General features: G+C 43.6%; 1 protein-coding gene across 2 annotated transcripts in view; it reads left to right on the plus strand.

The window, feature by feature from the left end:
• KCNH5 (potassium voltage-gated channel subfamily H member 5) overlaps nucleotides 1-22,569 on the plus strand; it is a 282,255-nt gene that overhangs the window by 42,599 nt on the left and 217,087 nt on the right. For both annotated transcript variants that reach the window (XM_061613287.1, XM_061613288.1), the window contains exons 5-6: nucleotides 17,652-17,767; nucleotides 21,695-22,087. In XM_061613287.1, coding sequence (XP_061469271.1) covers nucleotides 17,652-17,767; nucleotides 21,695-22,087 — 509 coding nt within the window. The remainder of the gene's footprint in view (nucleotides 1-17,651; nucleotides 17,768-21,694; nucleotides 22,088-22,569) is intronic.

Raw genomic sequence — 22,569 nt, forward strand, 5'->3', positions numbered from 1 at the left:
ATACAGGCGGCACAGGGCTAATAAGCCTGCCAGTGCATCCCACCTACCTCTACTGTCCCTGTGAGTGACATGTGCGCTATACGAGCATGGTTCCCATCAACCAAGATGGTGGCAGCAGTGGCAGCCCCTTAGGGAAGCCCCTGCCTTCATCTTGTTTGAAGGCAGGTGTGCATGCACAGCATGCATATCATTCACAGGGATGGGAGAGGTAGGTGGGGCATGCGTACTGACTGTATTGGGGTGGTGGTGCCTGGGAGCGCCCTCTCTGCGATCCACAGCAGGGTCGGGAGCCAATGCTGCTGCAGATCGCAGAACAGGAGTGCTACTCTCCCACCTTAAGGAGGGGCCCTTGGCCAGTGCCCTACCTGGCCACCCTTTGGCACTAGCCCTGACTGGAGCCAATGGGAAGTTGGTTTGAAAATCCAATTGGTGCACGGAGAATCCACAGGGAAGTGAGGCTGTGTGCTGGATGGGCAGCACCCCTGATGTACAGAAAGGTCTCTGTTTCTATATAACATATACCAAATCTTGCCAGCAGTTCAAACAATGTTTTACATAACAAGGTACCCATGATATATCTTGGAAGAACTAGCTTTCTCTCTGTATCTGTCAACTGGTTCCTCACTGAGAGTTTCCTACTTGAACAAAGAAACAGTTAGTACTCTGACCTTCCCTGATGTAAATTAATTTCGGTGTTTTGTTATTTGGAAATACAATTTGCAAAAAGGTGAAAAACACATGCACGCACACACCACATTCAAAGTAGATTTTTAAACCTAGCAAATCCATGACTCATGAGTAAATTATGGAACAATGGAGCTCATTTTAAACACCCAAGTTAGGGTTCCTTCCTGATATCCCAAAAACTGTTCCTAATATAATTTTCTCTCCCTGTAATGCAAACAAAATGAAAAAAAAATGGGGCATGACATTCTTGAAGCTTCACAGGACCTATAAAAGCATATTATCTTAAAGTGCAATCCTTTACATGTCCACTCAGAAGTAAGGCCCATTGAATTCAGTGGGACTTACCATGTAAGTGAGCATAAGATTGCAGCCTTCATCTCTTTTCTATGGAGACTAAGTAATTTGCTATATATTTTGCTGTGAGCCAAGAGAAACATTAATCAATGCATTGCTTCAGTCTGAAAAAGAAGTTAATGCCAGAGAAAAGAGAAAATAAGCAGTTTATCTAGTGTGGCTGCACCTACCCTGTGGAATTCCCTACCCTTAAATATTAGACAGGCCCAATCTCTGTTATCTTTTCGGCACCTATTGAAGACCTTCCTCTTTCAACAAACCTTTTAAGTTAAGACCTTATCCCAGTCTGCGTCTGTGTTGGAATTGCTTTTTAATATGTTTTTTCAACTTTTTTTTTAAAAAAGTATGTTTTTAACCTTTTTTAAGATGTCTTCAGAGCTTTTTAAAAATGTTTTTAAAGATGTTTTGTTTTAATGTATTTTAAAGTCTGTTTGTACGATTTTTTAAAGTGTTTTTAGTGCTTTTGTTTGCTGCTCTGGGCTCCTGCTGGGAGGACAGGTGGTATAAATCAAATAAATAAATACATAAATAAATCTATATATAGAAGAAATGAAACAATTCCAGATACTCCAGTGAACACACACAGAAACATAGGTCCCAGCTACAACCTTATATTTAATGTACAATTACAGCACAAGCCTTCCCCCAAAGAATCCTGGGAACTGTAGTTTGTTATGGGTACTGGGAATTGTAGCTCTGTGAGGGGATAAACTACTGTTCCCAGGATACTTTGTGGGGAGCCATGTGCTTTAAATGTGCATCAGGTGTGCTTTAAATGTATGGTTTGGATGTGACTATAGACATCACTGGATTTCATCACTTTATTACTCAGTGCTTAATCACTTGTACCTGAACATGTGAATGGACTCCGGCTGTTCACCTGAATGTCTGTGGGCTAACAGTCTGTGTGTATGAGAAGGGTCCTGCACATAGTTCCCACCCCCAGCACCCCTGGGCACATCCACCTCTACTCCAGACTTTTCTGCCAAAGGTCTATCAAGATGAGCATCCTGCTTCCACCAGTGGCCAGTCAAATGCTTACAAGAAGTTCCTAAGCAGGGCATGACCCCCCTGAAGAGCCACTGCCAGTCATAGTAGGTCAGGGGTCACCAACCTTTTGGGGCCAATGGGCACATCTGGAATTTTGAAGTGCTGTGGGCTCCAGTCTCAAGTCCTGGATCCATCTTTGTTGCTGGAGGCCCAGGTGACCTCAGTGGCTAGGAGTGCCTTTTACCAGCTTCAGCTGATAAGACAGCTGCAGTTGTTTCTGGACTGGGATAGCCCCTGACCACTATTGTCCGTGTACTGGTAACCTCCAGGCTGGATTACTGCAATAAGCTCTATGTGAGGCTGTCCTTGAGGTTGGTCCAGAAGCTGCAGCTGGTGCAAAATGAGGCGGCGTGACTGATCACTGGGGCAGGGTATTGCCAACATGTAACCCCACTGCTGAAAGAATTGCACTAGCTGCCCATTAGCTACTGGGCCAGGTTCAAGGCTTTAGTTTTGGTGTACAAAGCCCTACGCAGTTTGGAACAAGGATGCCTGAAATACTGTTTTACCCCTTATATACCCAGTCAATCACTGCGCTCTGCAGGTGACGGCCTCCTGCAGATATCATCTTATCAGGAGGTCTGTTCCACACAACATAGGAAGTGGACCTTTAGTGTAGTGGCACCGACCCTTTAGAATTCCCTCCCCTTAAATATTAGACGGGAGCCATCTCTGTCATCTTTTCAGCGCCTACTGAAGACCTTCATCTTTCAACAAGCTTTTTAAGTAGAGACCTTAGACCAGTCTATGTCTGTGCTGGAATTGCTTTTAAAGATGTTTTTAAAGTTGAACTTTAAATATGTTTTTAAGATGTTTTATTTGAATACATTTTAAAGACTTTTATTTTTAAGATGTTTTAAAGTGCTTTTAGTCTTTTTGTTTGCTTCCCTGGGCTCATTCGGTGAGGAAGGGTGGGATAGAAATGTAATAAATAAAATAACAAATAAAATGGCTGCCGTGGGGGAGTGGCATAACACAAAATGGTTGCCATGGGAGTGTGGGATAACACAAAATGGTTGCCACAACTGAAAGAGCAGAAAAAGAGACAGGACCCAGAAATGGGGTGGGTATGCCCCCTAAATGGAAAAATGGCATCCATGTCAGCCACCACTTTGCACTCTCATAGAGAAGCTCTCTGCACCTCTCCTCTATTCAGAAAAGAGGGAAGAGTGGATGTCCAGTCCTGGCATCCATTGAAATGTGGACATATGCAGGGCAGTGCAGGTTTGCAAACACAAACTGAGCAGGAACAGCAAACAGTGTCTTTAGCATAGTGGATATTTACTGGCAGGCATACTTGTGCTCATGGGTACCATGTTGGGAACCCCTGTACTACATAATTCATGTGGGAACTGCAACAAAATGGTGCAGTATGGAATACTCCTGTTCAAGACTCCTGTTCAAGCCAGCTAGCCATGTCCTTTTTTGGGATGCTCCATTCACTTCCCCACCAATCCTGGATTTCCAAGGTACATTGCCCCCCCCCATCACAACAGTCTTGTCAGCATTCTCAGTCCTCCACACAGAGTGGTTTTTAGGCTTCTTCAGTCCTTAGGTCTCCCCTCCCCCCCAATTTTTTGTTTTGTATTTCTGGAAAGTTGGTGTCTTTCCCTGAGTCTGCCAATCCATCCTTATTGATCCAAGCTTCCATCAGCCAAAGCCATCATGGGAGTTGTTCTTCAACAACACCTGAAGGGCCATGGGTTCCATCCTCTGTTCTTGCATTTGGATGGTGCTATTCTGGTTACATAAGGATCCACACCCAGGACCAGTGGTGGCTTATGGTTCCATGTCAGTGGGGCAGTGGAATCCACTTGAAGGTTTAGTCCAAACTTTCATTGAGCTGTCCAAGGTGCTTCAGACCCTTGTACAGCTCCTTGAAAGTTTGGACTAAATCTGGAGCGGATTCCACTGCCCCACTGACATGGAGCCACCATCCACCACCATCCAGGACAATGAGTTTACAAATAGTATGACCCTGGATCAATGCCCTAATTCAGCACAATACACACTATCTGTTTCAGAGGCAGTGCTTATGTGCATGCAAAACAAAGCAATAATTTGCATTTATTATTAAATTATTATTATTATTTATTATTATGCTTCTCCTGTGAGCTTTGGAAATGTTTATATCTTTGAAATCCATACATGACAGCATAGGGTATAAAAAGATCAATATATTACTGTTGAAGACATTGTTTTTTGTGACTTTCTCCCCTCTCTTTTTTATAAAAATTAGAAAAGATAAAATATATCACGCTATTATTTACATAATTCATGCTTGTAGGATCACTGAAAAAGAACACAAACATGTTTTAAAACACAGGCATAGCATGCTTAAAACATTTAGCAGCAGAATCATGACAAGTCTAAAAATTGAACGGGGAAAAGATCCTGAAAGGCCTGTTTTGTGTTTTTGATGAGTTGGCATCCTATAGAATTTCAGTGCCTGTGAAGTGAGGTTGCAAATGTTTCCTGTTTGTCTTCTTACATAGATGATTAGGACCCAGTGGAGAATTAAGTACTTTTTACATTCTGCCGGCTGACAGGCCTTCCATCATTAAAAAAAAATTTTTCATATTCTTCCTCCAGTGGAATTTGGCTCAAGGAAAGGCATCAGCTGAAACAAGTCTTTTCCTCTTCCTCTCTGGAAGCAGGATGGAATCAATGTGTACACTAGGCAGGGCCGGCTCCAGGCATGCAGGGGCCCATGGGCATCAGCTTGCCCTGGCCCCCCGGTGGGTGGGTGGGTGGTGCGCACACACACTGCCCCCCACGCCCCCCATGGCACCCCTACCTGTCTAGTCTTTACCACTGCCCTTCATGAAGATGGCGGCCGCATTTCCCCTAAGGGGAATGAAGCCTCCACCGCCATCTTTGTTGATGGCACACGTGCGTGCTATGCATGCACATCTCTGCCATCAACTAAGATGGTGGCAGCGGCTTCAGTACCTTAGGGAAGCTGCGGCCGCCATCTTCATTAAGGGCAATGCTAAAAAACCAGCTGACAGGTAAGTGGGGGTGTGGGGGGTGCAGATCGTGGAAGGGGAGCAGAGGGCCCCTCAGGGGCCCCTCAGGGGCTCCTGTAACTCCAGGGCCCTCAGGCCGGTGCTTAGCCTGGCCACCCTTTAGAACTGGCCCTGACACTATGGGTTCCAACCTGTTTCTTTGCCATTAAAGCAGGGGTGGGGAACAGAAACTGGCCAGTTGCTATCTCCTTCACCCCTTGTGGGGCAAAAGTGGCAGGTGGGTGGAGCTGCCCACCTGTTGATCACCTGATGTCCAAATGATGTCAGGTGGCCTTTTTTTAACCACAGGGGTCTTCAGAAGCTCCTTTCAAAGCATTTTGAAAGGAGCTTCTGAAGATCCAACCATCTGTTGATTTCCAAGGGACTATCTTGCCTTAGCCCTTTGCATAAGGCTTGCAGGTGCCACCGATCAGCTGATCATCCTAGTTTTCTGTATGAAGGACTCCCACCCAAGTAGGAGCATTCTAATATTGTCCATCTGCAGTCTCATGTGGCAGAGTCCAAGGTGATGAATGGTTTGCATAGATAAGGGAGGTGGAAGCCCTGCTCCTTCAGATGATATTGGCTTCCAACTCCCATTTATCTGAGCCAGCATGGCTAATGGTCAGGGATGACGTCAGTTGAAGGATCACAGGTTCCCCATAGCTGGCTTACATTTTTTTAATGGCCAGTCTTGCTGGCTGATATTTACGGGAAAGGCCGTAGATCAGTGGTAGAGCATCTGCTTTGCATGCAGAAGGTCCCAGGTTCAATCCCTGACATCTCCCGGTAGTCCTGGGAAAAGAAATCCTGGAGAGCTACTGCCAGCCAATGCAGACAATACTGAGCTAGATGGACCAATGGTCTGATTTGGTATAAGGCAGCTTCCTATGTTCCTATATGTATAAGTGGGATTTTTTTGGCGATAGCACTAGAGTTGGGATCCGTTGGCCGGTGTGGCTTCTAAAGCATTCAGTTGACCTAACAGGCAATATCGATTCGAGTTCGTTCTTTGTCTGCTATTCATTCCCTTCACCAGTCTAAATGGTTTTTTTCCTTTAAAAATATTAATATTGATATTTTGAAAGAAACATTCAATATTTTGAAATGAATTATTGCTATTTTGAAAGAAAAGAGCCTCTGCATCCTCATCCTCCTCTGCTATTGTAGGTTTGGCTAGCTTCATCCCCACTTGGAGCTTGGATTATTTGAGTGGAGGGTGGGGTGGCACAGAGAGAGCGTGCGCTGTACTGTTGTGCTGTGAGTAAAATCAATAAAATAATATATTCGAGGTAATATATGAGGGGGAAAATCTGGTGTCAGGGGAAAGCGACTGGATTTTGGAACAAACAGCCTCTCTATGCAAAGATGGAGGATATGATGACCATTGAAAAATTTGGTACTAAATCTGAATTCAGCTAAATTCTTGCCCATCCCTGGACAGTGCTCCTTACTCACCAGTACAGAGTACTGGCTCCTCTTTTTTGCTGGTCATGTCAACCATTTTGTGCCGGCACCCATAGCACTTTTATCAAGGTATGAGTACCGGCACATCTTTTTTTTTTTAACTAAAAAAGCACTATGTATATAAGATTTTCACACTTTCTGGCTCTGGAAATAGCTGTCCCTCTTCTGAGTTTGCCTCTAGCATTGTTTGTACCTGCATGCATGGGTTTATGTGAATCATTGCATGGTGGACTTGCAAGACAAGTGCAGTGGCCCTCTCACTGTCCGATGGTGTTGCTTACACTTGTGTGGGCAAGGATCAGTCTGCAAATGGCTGTAATTATGCTCCCACGGTCCTTCCACCCTGAGCGCTGTTGTTAACCTAAGCATTTTTGTTACCGATTAAGATCTCGAATGCCACTCTGGCACATTGATTGAAATGCCTTCATTATTTCCTTCACTTTCAAAGTTGAGACAATCCATGGTAAAGAGGTTAATTGCAACCCAATAGAGCTACGCTAATGTTTTATTAAGGGAAGAACTACTCACGGCAGCCTTTTCGGCAAAGAAAACCTGCTGATAATAATGCAGCCAGATGGAAGCCCTGTTCCTGAGTCAGCCTTGAGGACAGCATCACAATTTTCACTGGTCTGCTTCCGGGAAAAAAACAAAAACAGAAGCCGTAGCCCGCACCTTCCTGGTGAAGACATGCCTGATAACAATTTGGGAAATCACAATATAAGAAACTCTTTCATACCAGCTCAGACTCTTTTGCCCGTTTGGCCTAGCAATGTCCAGTCCAGGGTAGCGATAATAGGATCTGTCAGTTTTGGTTTTCTCCGTTTCTCATTTTTCCAGTCTCAAATTCAGTTGTCTATATTTTGTTAGCAATTCACAAATTTTGTTTTAAAAAAATCCTCACAAATATTCTTCAACATCTTACGGTAAATTTATCCTAACAAGCACATTTTTGTATGCAGTTGTGACTAATACACATATTTGTGCAAAACATTTCCCATAATATAATGCATTTTTGTATGTTATTTTCACTAATTTATGCATTTTAACCTGAACTTACAGGATCTGAACAGGGTGGTTTACAACAGATTCTATCGGAGGTCACTGATTCATAGGGTCGCCATAAGTTTTAATTGACATGAAGGCACATAACAACAGGAATGCATTTTAAGCATACTTTCCCCTTATACATGCATTTTTGTACATTGTTTGATTGGAGAACTGTGTTGCGAAATTATTTTTTATTTAATTTTATTCAACAAAATTTACATACTACTTGAAGGTAAAGACCTCCAATCCACTGTTCTTCAGCCTTGGGTCCCCAGATGTTCTTGGACCACAGCTCCCATCATCCCCAGCCAGCTTAGCCACTGGTCAGAGGATCATGGGAGTTGTAGTCCAACAACATCTGGGGACCCAAGGCTGAAAAACACTGCTCTTAAGCAGTTTACAAAAAAATTAAAATTATCAATAAAACAGTTAAAAACAAATAATTAAACATCTTAATAATTCATCCAATGGAAGGTGTTTATAATTTCATAATTTCATTACTACCTTCATAATATATTGGGAAATCCAAAAACAATTTCAAAATTCATCATCATCAGATCTCCTGGAGACTATCCATCCATGTATAATAGTGGTAACGAGAGAGGAAGTTCTAGGCTTAATGGACAATATAAAAACTGACAAATCACCGGGCCCGGATGGCATCCACCCGAGAGTTCTCAAAGAACTCAAATGTGAAATTGCTGATCTGCTAACTAAAATATGTAACTTGTCCCTCGGGTCCTCCTCCGTGCCTGAGGACTGGAAAGTGGCAAATGTAACGCCAATCTTCAAAAAGGGATCCAGAGGGGATCCCAGAAATTACAGGCCAGTTAGCTTAACTTCTGTCCCTGGAAAACTGGTAGAAAGTATTATTAAAGCTAGATTAACTAAGCACATAGAAGAACAAGCCTTGCTGAAGCACAGCCAGCATGGCTTCTGCAAGGGAAAGTCCTGTCTCAGTAACCTATTAGAATTCTTTGAGAGTGTCAACAAGCATATAGATAGAGGTGATCCAGTGGACATAGTGTACTTAGACTTTCAAAAAGCGTTTGACAAGGTACCTCACCAAAGACTTCTGAGGAAGCTTAGCAGTCATGGAAGAGGTCCTCTTGTGGATAAGGAATTGGTTAAGAAGCAGAAAGCAGAGAGTAGGAATAAACGGACAGTACTCCCAATGGAAGGCTGTAGAAAGTGGAGTCCCTCAAGGATCGGTATTGGGACCTGTACTTTTCAACTTGTTCATTAATGACCTAGAATTAGGAGTGAGCAGTGAAGTGGCCAAGTTTGCTGACAACACTAAATTGTTCAGGGTTGTTAAAACAAAAAGGGATTGTGAAGAGCTCCAAAAAGATCTCTCCAAACTGAGTGAATGGGCAGAAAAATGGCAAATGCAATTCAATATAAACAAGTGTAAAATTATGCATATTGGAGCAAAAAATCTTAATTTCACATATACGCTCATGGGGTCTGAACTGGCGGTGACCGACCAGGAGAGAGACCTCGGGGTTGTAGTGGACAGCACGATGAAAATGTCGACCCAGTGTGCGGCAGCTGTGAAAAAGGCAAATTCCATGCTAGCGATCATTAGGAAAGGTATTGAAAATAAAACAGCCGATATCATAATGCCGTTGTATAAATCTATGGTGCGGCCGCATTTGGAATACTGTGTACAGTTCTGGTCGCCTCATCTCAAAAAGGATATTATAGAGTTGGAAAAGGTTCAGAAGAGGGCAACCAGAATGATCAAGGGGATGGAGCGACTCCCTTACGAGGAAAGGTTGCAGCATTTGGGGCTTTTTAGTTTAGAGAAAAGGCGGGTCAGAGGAGACATGATAGAAGTGTATAAAATTATGCATGGCATTGAGAAAGTGGATAGAGAAAAGTTCTTCTCCCTCTCTCATAATACTAGAACTCATGGACATTCAAAGAAGCTGAATGTTGGAAGATTCAGGACAGACAAAAGGAAGTACTTCTTTACTCAGCGCATAGTTAAACTATGGAATTTGCTCCCACAAGATGCAGTAATGGCCACCAGCTTGGATGGCTTTAAAAGAAGATTAGACAAATTCATGGAGGACGGGGCTATCAATGGCTACTAGCCGTGATGGCTGGGCTGTGCCACCCTAGTCAGAGGCAGCATGCTTCTGAAAACCAGTTGCCGGAAGCCTCAGGAGGGGAGAGTGTTCTTGCACTCGGGTCCTGCTTGCGGGCTTCCCCCAGGCACCTGGTTGGCCACTGTGAGAACAGGATGCTGGACTAGATGGGCCACTGGCCTGATCTAGCAGGCTCTTCTTCTTATGTTCTTATGTTCTTATGTGCCTGTCTAGTTATATAGGTCACAGAGGGCCACCACAGCTCCAGAAATGCTGCTGAATCCACAGCCTGCATGACCAATGCACAGGGATTATGCGAGTTGTAGTCCAACCACATCTGGGGAGTACCACATTGGCTAATCCCATTGTTCTCTGACTGCGGGGCTCTCCAACGTAGAGGCAGACGTCTTGCACGGATGCCAGATTCTTTCAACTGGATATGCTGGGGACTGAACCTGAAACCTTCTGCACACAAAAATGTGCTGAACTATTAAACTATGGTGCCCCCCCAAATGCTGTCCTGGGCTCCTGCTGGGAGGAAGGGCAGGATAGAAATAAAATAATAAATAAATAAATAAAATCCCATCCTTTCTCAGCTGATAATGACTGTCCATCTTTGAGACATCACAAGCACTGCAGCACCAGCCCAGTGCCAAAATCTTCGTCTCCTGGAACGTGGAAAGATCCTCTCCATTTCCATTTCTGCCTTCAGAGCCCACTTCTAACTTGCTTGGAAGTAAATCCCACTGGGAACAATTTTTTGGAATATGTTTGTTCAGAGCAGGTATGTCTACCCCAGAATCTCTCTCTCTCTCTGACACACACATACAACCTTCAAGCCATGTCCCTTAAAAGTGAGTGAAATCCACTTCCATACTAGGCCAGATTGCTATTCCTCTTGTTGGCAGTTCTGCTTCCCCTTTGCTCAGAGCAGGTTTCCCAGTGTCCAATCTTGTTAATGCTGAACGTCACTAGAAAGCATTTGGTTTGATTTATGAGCCAGAAAGAGACAGTTTGATGTCAAAAGCAAAAACACAAACCCTTTGCTTGCTTGCTTTACTTGCATATTTGCATCCTGCTCTTCTTCCCCAGGGCCAAATGACACGTCATGTTCGAGGTCCACGATCAGATCTCCAGACTTTTTGTGTGTGTGTGCTGAATTTGATCAGAGAAACGGAGTCGAACCCAGGATATCTCTAGTCCTGCATTTGTTGTTTCCCTGATCTAAATAACCCCCCATTAGTTTGCTATTAGCCACACAGAAGAGGGTGATACAGATACCCAAGGGCAGCTTGGGAGGGAAATTTAGATTGAGAAAATGGAAAAAGTTCAAACATCCCCATCAGAGCTTGGAAAAGTCACTTTTTTGAACTACAACTCCCATCAGCCCCAGCCAGCATGGCCACTGGATTGGGCTGATGGGAGTTGTAGTTCAAAAAAGCGACTTTTCCAAGCTCTGCCTCTCCCAATGCCACTGATGCAATCAACTTGGCAGCCTCTCATATGGAAAAACACGGAGAGATCCAATATCAGGACTTGGTCTTCTGCTGCGGAGGGGGTCCAGCTGGGGTCTGGCTTGTGGATAGGCAGATGAACTAAAGTAGAGCCTGCTGGATCCTGAAAAGCAGGACCTGAGCACAAAAGCACTCTCCCCTCCTGCAATTTCTAGCAACTGGAATTCAGAAGCATACTGGCAGAATGTAGCCACAATTATCAGTTAAGGTGCACATGTGAAACACAAAATAAAATATAAACATTTAATGCACACATATAGCTAAACCGACATAAAATCACTGCTAGAATTCTGCATGTTGTATTGAATCAATGCCCATATACGGTAAAATACAAAAACCAGAATATAAATGCCATAAAATTCTGCAGCTGTAATAAATCAATGTTAATGCAAGATGAGATGCAAAAGCAAAGTTCAGCCAAATGCGTTTTGACAAAGATCCTTCTACAGTGGCCTTCTGACTTACTATGCACACACTGCAAAGGGCAAAATATAAAAATAGGTTGAGACGTTAATTACTAATGGTGAGTGTCTCTGGATTTTTTTAAAAAACCAAATGGCTGATTGTTGGAAGAGCATACTGTAAATCCATTTAACCTTATATATTACTCTCATTGATAAGGGCTGATACATTAGCAGTTTGAAATGTCAAAACCTCTGCATAAAAAATATTTTAAAATTAGAATTTAATAAAATGCATTAATAACAATAATTAATGAAGCAAAGGTTTTGTCTTTGCTACATACCATTTCCTCCTGTTGGCATATTTCTAAAAACAGTAACAAGGATTTCACCAACTTTATGCATCCACATCATTTCAATGCCGTATCATCCAAGTTGTTATAGTCACTGCTGGGCCTGGAGATGTGGCACAGTGGTAGAATTTACTCCTCTAGCCACTGGGCACATGACATACCTCACCTGGATTTGCTTAACAATTTACTTTAACCCTTGATAATCCACCAGAGGCACTTCACCATAAAGAAGATAATACGACAATTAATACCACCTATGAACCAATTAAATATCTTACGAAAAATAATTCAATATACATATTTCAAAAATACAAAAAAGGGAATGCAAAGAGCAGCTAAAATAGTAACCCAAGACAATTATTGCAGCACAGAGCATAGCCACCATGGCTACTCACCATTGATAGCCTTATCCTCCACAATTCCTTTAATCCCCTTATGAGCGTAAGAATAGTCCTGCTGGTTCTGGACAAAGGCTAATCTAGCCCAGTACTCTGTTCTCTCAACGGCCAATCAGCTGACTAGGAGAGGCCTGCAAACAGGACCTGAGCACAACAGCAACTCTCCCTACTTGGGATTCCCAACAACTGGCATTCAGAGGTGTACTACCTCCAACAGTGGAGGATGAACTTAGTCATAATGGCTAGTAACCATTGATAGCCTTATCCTCAGTGAGTCAGGTACTGTGATGAGGCACCAGGACTCTGCTGTTACTACTCATAGGGGAACGTTGCACCGACTGATAAGATGGCTTGTAGTTTGGTGGTGTCCCTGTTGGCTTGTAGAGTCAGCTGGCTCTCTTTAGGCTGGAATTACAACCTAGAAGGCACCCTTTTCTCTAAGGCAGCCTTTCCCAACCAGTGTGCCTCCAGATGTTGTCGCACCATAATCCCCATCTCTCCTGACCATTGGCAATGCTGGCTGAGGCTGATGGGAGTTGTAGTCCAACAACATCTGGAGGCACACTGGTTGGGACAGACTGCATGTGAGGCTAGCTGCTGGAGTCCCTGGTGACTGTTCCTGTCACCTAATGTCATGCTATTCATTGCTCCATATCCTTTGTTAGCAGCAGCTGATGGAGACAGATGGATGTGGAATGTTTGTGATCACAGGATATGAGTTTACCTGAAAATCACTGATGACAGAACATTTTTAACTATGTTTTAGAAGATTTTTAACTGTTTTATAATACTTTTAACTGTGTTTTAGAATGTTTTTAATTGTGTGCTTTGGGGTGTACTAATACTAATAATTTATAAAAGAAAATGGAATTTTCACAGCCATCAACAAGCAACGTATCAGAAAATAACCAAACAATTATAGCCCTCCCCTCAAATACCAACTGTACCATAATACTAAATGAACAGCTTCCAAACTAAAATAAAGTAAATCAAACTGTTTTCAAACACCTGAAGGGCTGTCCTGTAGAAAAGGTCAAAGACTTGTTCTGTGTTTCTCCATATGACAGGGACTAGATCTAATGGGGGTAACTTACAGGAGGATAGATTTTGGTTAAATGCTTTTAGGTGGTAAGATCAGTTTGCCAATGGAATTCCCTGGGAGGGAAATGAGCTGTCCCTGAATGGAGTTCTTGGTCCTGGGGCTGGAGAGGCATCAGTTGGGGATGGTCTCACTTTGAATTTCCAGCATCAAGCAAGGATTTGGACTAGTTGGCCTACAAGACATTACCCAATTATATGAATCTATTCTATGAGTATTCTTATAAAATGCGCATCTAAAGAGTATTGTCTTGACCTGATGCCTGCACACACCCAACAAAGTAGTAATGTGGATCTCATGGGTCAAGGAACGTCACAATATGGGGCACCGTTCCTGCATACCCACCTTCTGCATTCCACCCAGATGGACCGACATGGAGCAAAGTTTTCCCCAGTGATCGCATTGTTAGAACAACTGCACATAGGAAGAGATGGTCCTTCAAATATCCAGGTCCCAAATCTTTTAGGGCAGGGGCGGTTTTTCAGTCTGAGGGTCATGTTACTTTCTGGGGGCCACATGACAGTGGTGAGGGAGGCAGAGGTAAAAGTGGGTGGAGTGTATATTAACTTTTTTTTTAGTGTTGTAGCAATAATACTTTTTATTATATATTGTTGTGCTACAGTATCATACTGTTCACTGGTTGTGTGAACTGCTTTGAGCACATATGTATTTGTGGAAAATGCGATATATAAATAAATGGAATAGAACAGAAAAATAGAATAGTTACAAATGTAAATTTTGTAGTAGGCTAGTTTGCACACACACTCACACTCACACTCGCTCTTCCATTCAGGCAAGCAAGATTCAGTATCAGAGTTCAAGGAAGCATTTCAGCTAGGCAAAAAACACTAGAGGATGCAAAGGAGTGTCAGTGAGGGGTATAGGCTGGAGAGAGTCCCGAGGGCCAAATAGAGAGGCCTGGAGGGCCGCATTCTGTCTGTAGGCCCGAGCTTCCCCAACCCTGCTCTATAGCTTTAAAGGACAGAAACAACACCATGAAATGGACTGAGGAACAAATCAGGAGCTAACAATGTTAATGGAATGTTAATATTATGTGATAAAATGAATGGGCCTCTGTTCGCAGTCTACAGAGGAGGTTGTTTTTGGAGGCAGCGACATATTATTCAACAACAGACGGCTAGTGGAACCTTCAGCTATTAAAGACAATGACAGATAGTCAGATTGATTTTCATTATTCTGGATCAGGGCCTCTCCAGTTTCCTGGCCCTGGAATACTCCATAATCAGGATAATCAGAGGAGAAACCCATGGAAAGGCATGCTTTATGTTTAGGACTGGGAGCCAGGAGGACAAAATTACAAAACTGCTCTATTGATTTTTGGCAAGCGACAGTATTTTGCTTTCATTAGCCTAAATGAGTGAGAAGGCTGGAAGTACAGTCTTTTCCTCAGTGTCCTGCCAAGCCACTGCACAAGAAGTCATTACCAGAATGGCTCATTGATTTGAAGGTGTGGGCAAATGAACAGTACAGGCTCCTGTCTGCAGGGGGAAAAAGAGTTATATTTCCCTCCCCCCAAGGCTAGGATGATTCCATGCTTCTGCACTTGCTTGAGTCGTCTCACAGTGGTACCAAATCAATGCTGTGTCCTGAGCATCTCAGTACAAATGGCCCTGATGAATGTGTCCGAGTAGCTCAAACATTAAGCGAATGTCAAGGAAATGCCCCTTTTCTGCTTGAAGAAGTTAACCACCTCAGCAGTCCACCACTGCTAAAGAGCCTTGGGGCTTAGCAGTTGCTATAAATTGAGGTGGTGAGATGGATGGTGAGCTCCATCAGCCCAGCTCAAGCCTACCAGGTGTGCAAAATGTAACCCAGCCTTTCCCAACCAGTGTGCCTCCAGATGTTGTTGGACCACAATTCCCATCAGCCTCAGCCAGCATTGCCAATTGTAAGGAAAGATGGGAATTGTGGTCCAACAACATCTGGAGGCACACTGGTTGGGAAAGGCTGATGTAACCTCCCTAAATAGAGCTGCAACCTTTACCCCAGGGATGGGGAACCTGTGGCCCTCCAGTTGTTGCCAGACTGCAACTCATTGCCCTTGATCATTGGCCATGCAGGCTGGTCTGATGGGAGTGGGCTCCAATAGCATCTGGAGAGCCACAGGCTCCCCATTCCTGTTTTACTCAATTTCATTGGTTAGAGGAAGCAAGTCGATGCACTCCTAAGTGTGTCTACTCTGGTGTAAATCCCATTGAGTTGTATCCAATTTAATCCTACTCAATAGTAAAGCCGCTGAAATCAGTGGATGATGGCACACGCTCCAGCATATAAATCAAATGTGCCATATAAAAAATATGAGAAAGGATGGTTTTTTTCTTCTTCAGAGTCAATGTCAATGGAAGGGGAAGGAAAGGGCTGTAGGTTGCATAGGAACATAGAAAGCCACTTTATATTGAATCAGACTCTTGGTCCATCTAGCTCAGTATTGTCAACACTGACTGGCAGGGTCTCTCCGGAGTTTCAGGCAGGGAACATTCCGAGCCCCACCTGGAGATGCTGGGGTTTGAACCTGGGGACTTCTGCATGCAAAGCAGATGCTCTGCCAAAGAGCTATGGCCCTTCCTTCAGAAAGGTTGGTGGACCAGAGAGGCTTTATTGTCTTAGAGTGGCCTGTGGGCTGCCTATTTGAAAATAGCCAGGCACTATCACCTTTTCTTGGGGGATATCTTTGCAGACTAGGACGGAAAGAAGTGGAAGCTGCAACAAAATGTTCCAGTGTATTCTCACTTGTAAATAGGGTTGCCAGGTTCAATCCCTGAGACTGATCCTGTATCTTTAGGAGAAGAGAAAGTCAGCCAAGTGCAGGTGTTATTGCAACCCTGTAATGGGAAAGACCACAAGGTGGAATTCTCCCTCCCCCCTACACAACTTTTAAAGATACAAAAGACCTGTCACCCAGCCCAAGGTTTTTACATTTTTAGGGCTGTTTTGTATTCAATAAGCACTGAATATGCTGAATGACCAAAGAGAAAGGGTCAAGCAAAAGCATGCTCTTATAATTTTGAGAACAAAGAGGAGCTAAAATATTGAAAGCTTTAATCTGATCACTATGCAGATTAATGACCTAAACTTCTGGGAATACGTTGTGACTGACTGACCATCTGCCGTGAAAAATTCAAAATAGCTGACTAAGCTGAGATAATGCAGACAAATTTAGGAGTCATAGGTGGCATATCAAATATTGTTCAATGTGGCAACCACCCTCTTCCTGCAATCAAGGGATGGGAGCATTTTTTCTGCCTGAGGGCCACATTCTCTCATGGAAACTTTCCAGGGGCCGCATGCCAGAGTGGGTGGAGCCAAAAGCAAAAGTGGGTGGAGCAACAGATGCGGCTCCATTCAGCAGGCAAGTAACAGGCAGTTATTACTGTTCAAGCAACCATTCCAAGCTGGCAAAAACAACCAAGGAGGGTGAAGAGAGTGGTCTGGAGAGTGTCCTGAGAACTGGTTAGAGGGGCCTGGGGGCCACATTTGGCCACTGGAACTGAGGTTCCCCAACCCTACTGGAAGGATGATTTTTTTTTTGAAGGGGCTACATATGTACTATTTAAAGATCTTCCATTTCAGACTCCACAAGCATCAAATCTAGTCTTAGGGTGGCTGGGCCATCTATTGGATGCCTTAGATAGGTGTCCCAGATGCTGACCTGATAGGGTTGAGAAGGTTTTGCTCCTTCTGCCCTCCAGCCTCAGGAAGGAGACAGCTTGGTTTCAGTTGTCTAGCAACTCCTAGCATGCTTACCCTAATTTTATTTCTCCTTTAGGTTTCTCTAACCCCTACAGCAGCTTGGTAAGATTTAAAACTGTTAAGAAAAAAGAACTTTGCTACTTTGACTCAAGTCCGGTTCACATTTGTTGGCCAAAAGGACTGATGGAAGCCATCATCCTAGGATTCACTCTCTAAACGTTTCAGAGTTGGGTCCATTCTATGAATTGTTCTGCAGGTATCAAGTAACTGTCAACCTTCATTATCCTGAGCCAGCTTTCCAAAGCCTTGCAAATAATGCTAGATTTATGTAAATTCCAGGGTGTGGGCAGGGGAAGATAGTCAGGAAGAAAGAATTGTGGTTAGAACATCCACTGCCTTCTGACTAATGAGATAACTGACAGTAATTGACAAGCAATGAAGTTCATAACCTTTCCTTTCCTGTTTGTAGGCTGGACAAAGTTTGCTCGGTTGACGCGAGCTTTGACGAACAGCCGGAGCGTTCTGCAGCAGCTAACGCCCATGAACAAAGCCGAGGTGGTCCATAAACACTCACGGCTAGCTGAAGTAAGTGTCAAACAAATGCTGTCCTCTTCTGATCTGAAAAGGTGTGTGTGGGTCTGGGGGAGAAGAACCATTGCAGATAGCAAGAACCACAAGCCAAAGAGCCATTGCTCAATTGTAGGGCATACGCTTTGCAGGCAGAAGGTCCCAGGTTCAATCCCCGGCATCTCCAGGTAAGGCCAAGAAAAACTCCTGCCTGAAATCCTAGAGAGCTGCTGGAAAGCTAGATGGACAAACAGGCTGACTCAGGATCAGGCAGATTCCTGTCCTCCTAAGTTTCAAGTATAAGCTGCTGATCCACTATTCCTCACCAGGAGGAAAAGATCATATTTCAAGGTTCTAGTTTTGGTGTACAAAGCCCTATACAGCTCGGGACCAGGATACCTGAAAGACTGTCTTATCCCTTATATATTTTTATTTATTTATTTATTTAAACATTTTATATCCCATCCTAGTTCTTAGAATTCAGAGCGGCGAACAAATAAGACAATGTCTAATACAAAACAATATACAATTAAAAAGATAAAATTAAGAAAATCAATAATACAATAGTTATAACAATTTAAATGTTAACATTAAAAGCTTGAAGAAACAAAAATGTTTTTAACTGACGATCACTGCGCTCTGCAGGTGAGGGCCTCCTGCAGATACCATCTTATCAGGAGGTTCGTTCTGCACAATACAGGAAATGGACGTTTAGTGTGGTGGGACCTACTCTGTGGAATTCTCTCCCTTTGAATATTAGGCAGGTGCCATCTCTGCTATCTTTTCAGTGCCGTTTGAAGACTTTTCTTTTTCAACAAGATTTTTAAGTTGAGACCTACCCAGTCTGCATCTGTCAGAATTGTTTAATATGTTTTTCAATAATGTTTTTAATCCTTTTTTAAAATTGATTTTAAAAAAATGTTTTTAAAGCTGTTTTGTTTTAATGTATTTTAAGATCTGTTTTTATGAGGTTTTAAAGTGTTTTAGTGCTTTGTTTGCTGCCCTGGGCTCCTGCTGGGAGGAAGGGCGGGATACAAAATAAATAATATTCAGATGGAATACAGAGAGCAAGAGGAAGAGCAAACTTTGTTTACTCTTGAAAATGATGGCTGCTACCCTAGCCTGTGGCAATAGGATAGCTGGAGTGAGGCAAGGCAGTTGAGCAATAGGGCAAGAATGAAATAAATATTTTTTATTATTAATTATTATTATTAAGTCAAGAAATCAGAAGAAAGCTAGGACTGGGGAGTGCCGCCATGAGAGAACTAGGAAAGGTCCTCAAACGCAATGCTGTATCACTGAACACTAAAGTCAGGATCATTCAGACCATGGTATTGGTGATCTCTATGGATGTGAAAGTTGGACAGTGAAAAAAGCTGATAAGAGAAAAATCAACGCATTTGAAATGTGGTGTGGGAGGAGAGCTTTGCGCATACCATGGACTGCAAAAAAGGCCAATAATTGGGTGTTAGAACAAATTAAGCCAGAACTGTCCCTTGAAGCTAAAATGATGAAACTGAGATTATCAAACTTTGGACACATAATGAGAAGACCTGATTCATTAGAAAAGATAATAATGCTGGGAAAAACAGAAGCGAGTAGAAAAAGAGGAAGGCCAAACAAGAGATGGATTGATTCCATAAAGGAAGCCACAGACCTGAACTTACAAGATCTGAACAGGGTGGTTCATGACAGATGCTCTTGGAGGCCACTGATTCATAGGGTCGCCATAAGTCATAATTGACTTGAAGGCACATAACAACAACAAAAAATGATTACATTATAAATTATTACACAGTATCATTTGCATGCAGAGCTCTTTACAGAGTATTTAATGAAAGATCCCTGGTCCCAAAGGTCTTACACTTTATTTATTTGGATGAGAACATCTTCTTCTTCTACATAGGAACATAGGACGCTGCCTTGTACTGAGTCAGACCATCAAGCTCAGTACACAGCCTGGCAGGGGCTTTCTATGGTATCAGGCAGGGGGCATTTCTGGCCCTACTTGGAGATGTTGGGACTGACCCTGGGACTTTCTGCACACCCTGGCTCTCAGTTGTGGCCCTTCTAACACATACACATCACTCAGGGTGGCTTACAGCAATTGGAACCACACCATCAGCATAAAAATCACAGTGTCAAGCAAAACAAGGGAGGTAGGCACAGCAGCTTAAAATAAAACATTATCTGCCCAGGAGGGCAAAAATCTGTTCAATTTTTTTAAAAAACAAGTCTTTATTGACTGGAAGAAGATACTGAAAGAGGAGGCATCCAAACGTTGTGGGCAAGGTATTGTGCAGGTTGGGTGCAGTCACAGAACTCTTGTTATGGGCAGCTAATTAAATATACCAAGTAAACAGATAAATGACTTTTTGTCACAATCAACTGTGCTTGCAATGTAGGCTGGGCTCAGAAAAGGACCGGACCACCAGAGGCTGCTGGTGTTGTGATCTATAGGGATGCTCACCATTTAAGAGAGGTGAAGGGCGAAACAAGGGAAGGCCAGAAGTTCCTGGTTGCAAAGGTACCTTGGAGGAAGCCCAAGGTGTGACCATGGACAGTGCTGCTGCTGCTGCTGAGGCCAAACATCCAAGTTGCTTTAGTGAGGTGCTGGAGCAACTGACTGAGTTCTGTAGCACTGGAAGCCCCACCTCCTGGCTAGTTAAAGGTGCTGAAGCTTCTTGCGGGGTAATAGAGTTTTCAGCTGTGGGGATCTCTCTTTGAAGCTCTCTTGAACCCCAAGGAATCTCTGGACCAGCCATCAGAGTCCAGAGGCAGGGGTGTCTCCTTAGTTCTCAGGAGAAGCTCTGGTGTCCATGGCCCCCATGGGGCAGACCAGGGAGTGGATCCATCTCCTCCTCAGAGCTGCAGCTGGCAGAGCACTCTGCCTCTGGGGAGTCCTGGTCTGGAGCCACGACACTGGGCAGGCTGGTAAGGAGGAGTCGGCCTTTTTGATATCCTAGACCAGCTTTTCCCAACCTTTCTGTCCCCAGATGTTGCTGGACTACAGTTCCCATCATTCCTGACCATTGGCAATGCTGGCTGGGTCTGATGGGAGTTGTAATCCAGCAACATCTGAAGGCCCAAAGGATGGGAAAGGCTGTCCTAGACCCAATCTAAAAACAAGCTCAGGGAAAATGAGAAAGGAAGGGTAGCGAGGTGGAGGTGGAGGAAGTGGGGAGAAAAGAATATGCAAGTGTTTCAGTTACACATGCTTAGAGTTAGCTACAAACTAAGTTGCCATATGATGGGAGATGATGGACTTCTGTACCCCAATTAAAGGAGCTTTTCCAGATGTTGCTGGACTCCATCTCCTATCAACCCCAGCCAGCATGGCCAATGGTCAGGGAGGATGGGAGCTGTAGTCCAGCAGCATCTGGAAGGCCACAGGTTCCCTATCCATGACATGCACACTTATTACACTCATCAGTTCATCTCCATCTTCTATAGCACACAGTTCATCACCATCCTCTGTCACCATTGTGGTCCCAAAGACATTACTGGGAGTATGACAGGCTGAAACTTAGAAACAGGATCAACATAACAATGATTAACTTCTGCACAGAGTAGACCCATTGAAATTAGTGGGCCTAAGTTAGTCATGCCCATTAATTTCCATGGGTCTTCTTTGGGTATGACTGACATTGGATACCACCTTTTCAAAATAAATCATTTTCCTTCAACCCATTAAGAAGAGAGGAAATTGCCTTAAACAAAGCCCGACCATTGGTCCATCTTGCTCAGTGTTGTCTTCTCTGACTGGCAGCAGCTCTCCAGGGTTTCAGGCAGGAAGTCTCCCATTGGAGATGCCCGGGATTGCACCTGAAACCTTCTGCATGCAAAGCAGCTGCTCTGCTGCTGAGCTAATGTCTTTCCTTGAATTGGTTCTGTGGGAGATCACTATGTAACAAGCAATAATCAAAGCACCTCTTTTGCTTTAAGGTTCTCCAGCTGGGTTCGGATATTCTTCCACAATACAAACAAGAAGCCCCAAAGACTCCCCCGCATATAATTTTACACTACTGCGCTTTCAAGACCACCTGGGACTGGGTCATCTTAATTCTCACCTTCTACACAGCCATCATGGTTCCTTACAACGTGTCCTTCAAAACAAAGCAGAACAACATTGCATGGTTGGTTCTGGATAGTGTGGTAGATGTTATTTTTCTGGTGGACATAGTACTGAATTTTCACACGACCTTCGTTGGACCTGGTGGAGAGGTCATCTCCGATCCCAAACTCATCAGGATGAACTACCTGAAAACCTGGTTCGTGATAGATCTTTTGTCATGTTTACCTTATGACATCATCAATGCCTTTGAGAATGTGGATGAGGTAAGCCATCTCAACCTGATTTTATCCAGGACTGTTTGATTGCTGTTGCTGTAGTTTGTTACATTCCTAATGTCGATCACAACCGAATGTCAGAGCACTTCTAATTAAGCTCATTCTCTCACATTGAAATCAGCGGGTCTTAGAAATGGAACACATGAAGCCTGCAAAATCCACAGTAGGCCAACCAAAATGGCACAAAATAGCGAGCAGCCTTTCAAGTCCAGCAGCATCTGGAGGGCTAAAGGATCCTCACCCCTGCCTCAAAGTCTGCATTGATATCAAGCTTAAGAGGGTCTGTGGGAAAAGGTAGCAGACTTAATGGATTAGGATCTCCTGGGTGCTGTGCAGGTTTCAGGTTGCACCTTGGGATGCTGATCTGGTTCACATATACAGTAATGCTAAGCTAAAACCATAGCTTGGCACAAACAAGTGACTTGGAGATATGATAGCACTCTTCAAGTACATGAAACGTTGCCACATAG

This window comes from Rhineura floridana, chromosome 2 (genome assembly GCF_030035675.1).
Source record: "Rhineura floridana isolate rRhiFlo1 chromosome 2, rRhiFlo1.hap2, whole genome shotgun sequence".
Lineage (NCBI taxonomy): Eukaryota > Metazoa > Chordata > Lepidosauria > Squamata > Rhineuridae > Rhineura > Rhineura floridana.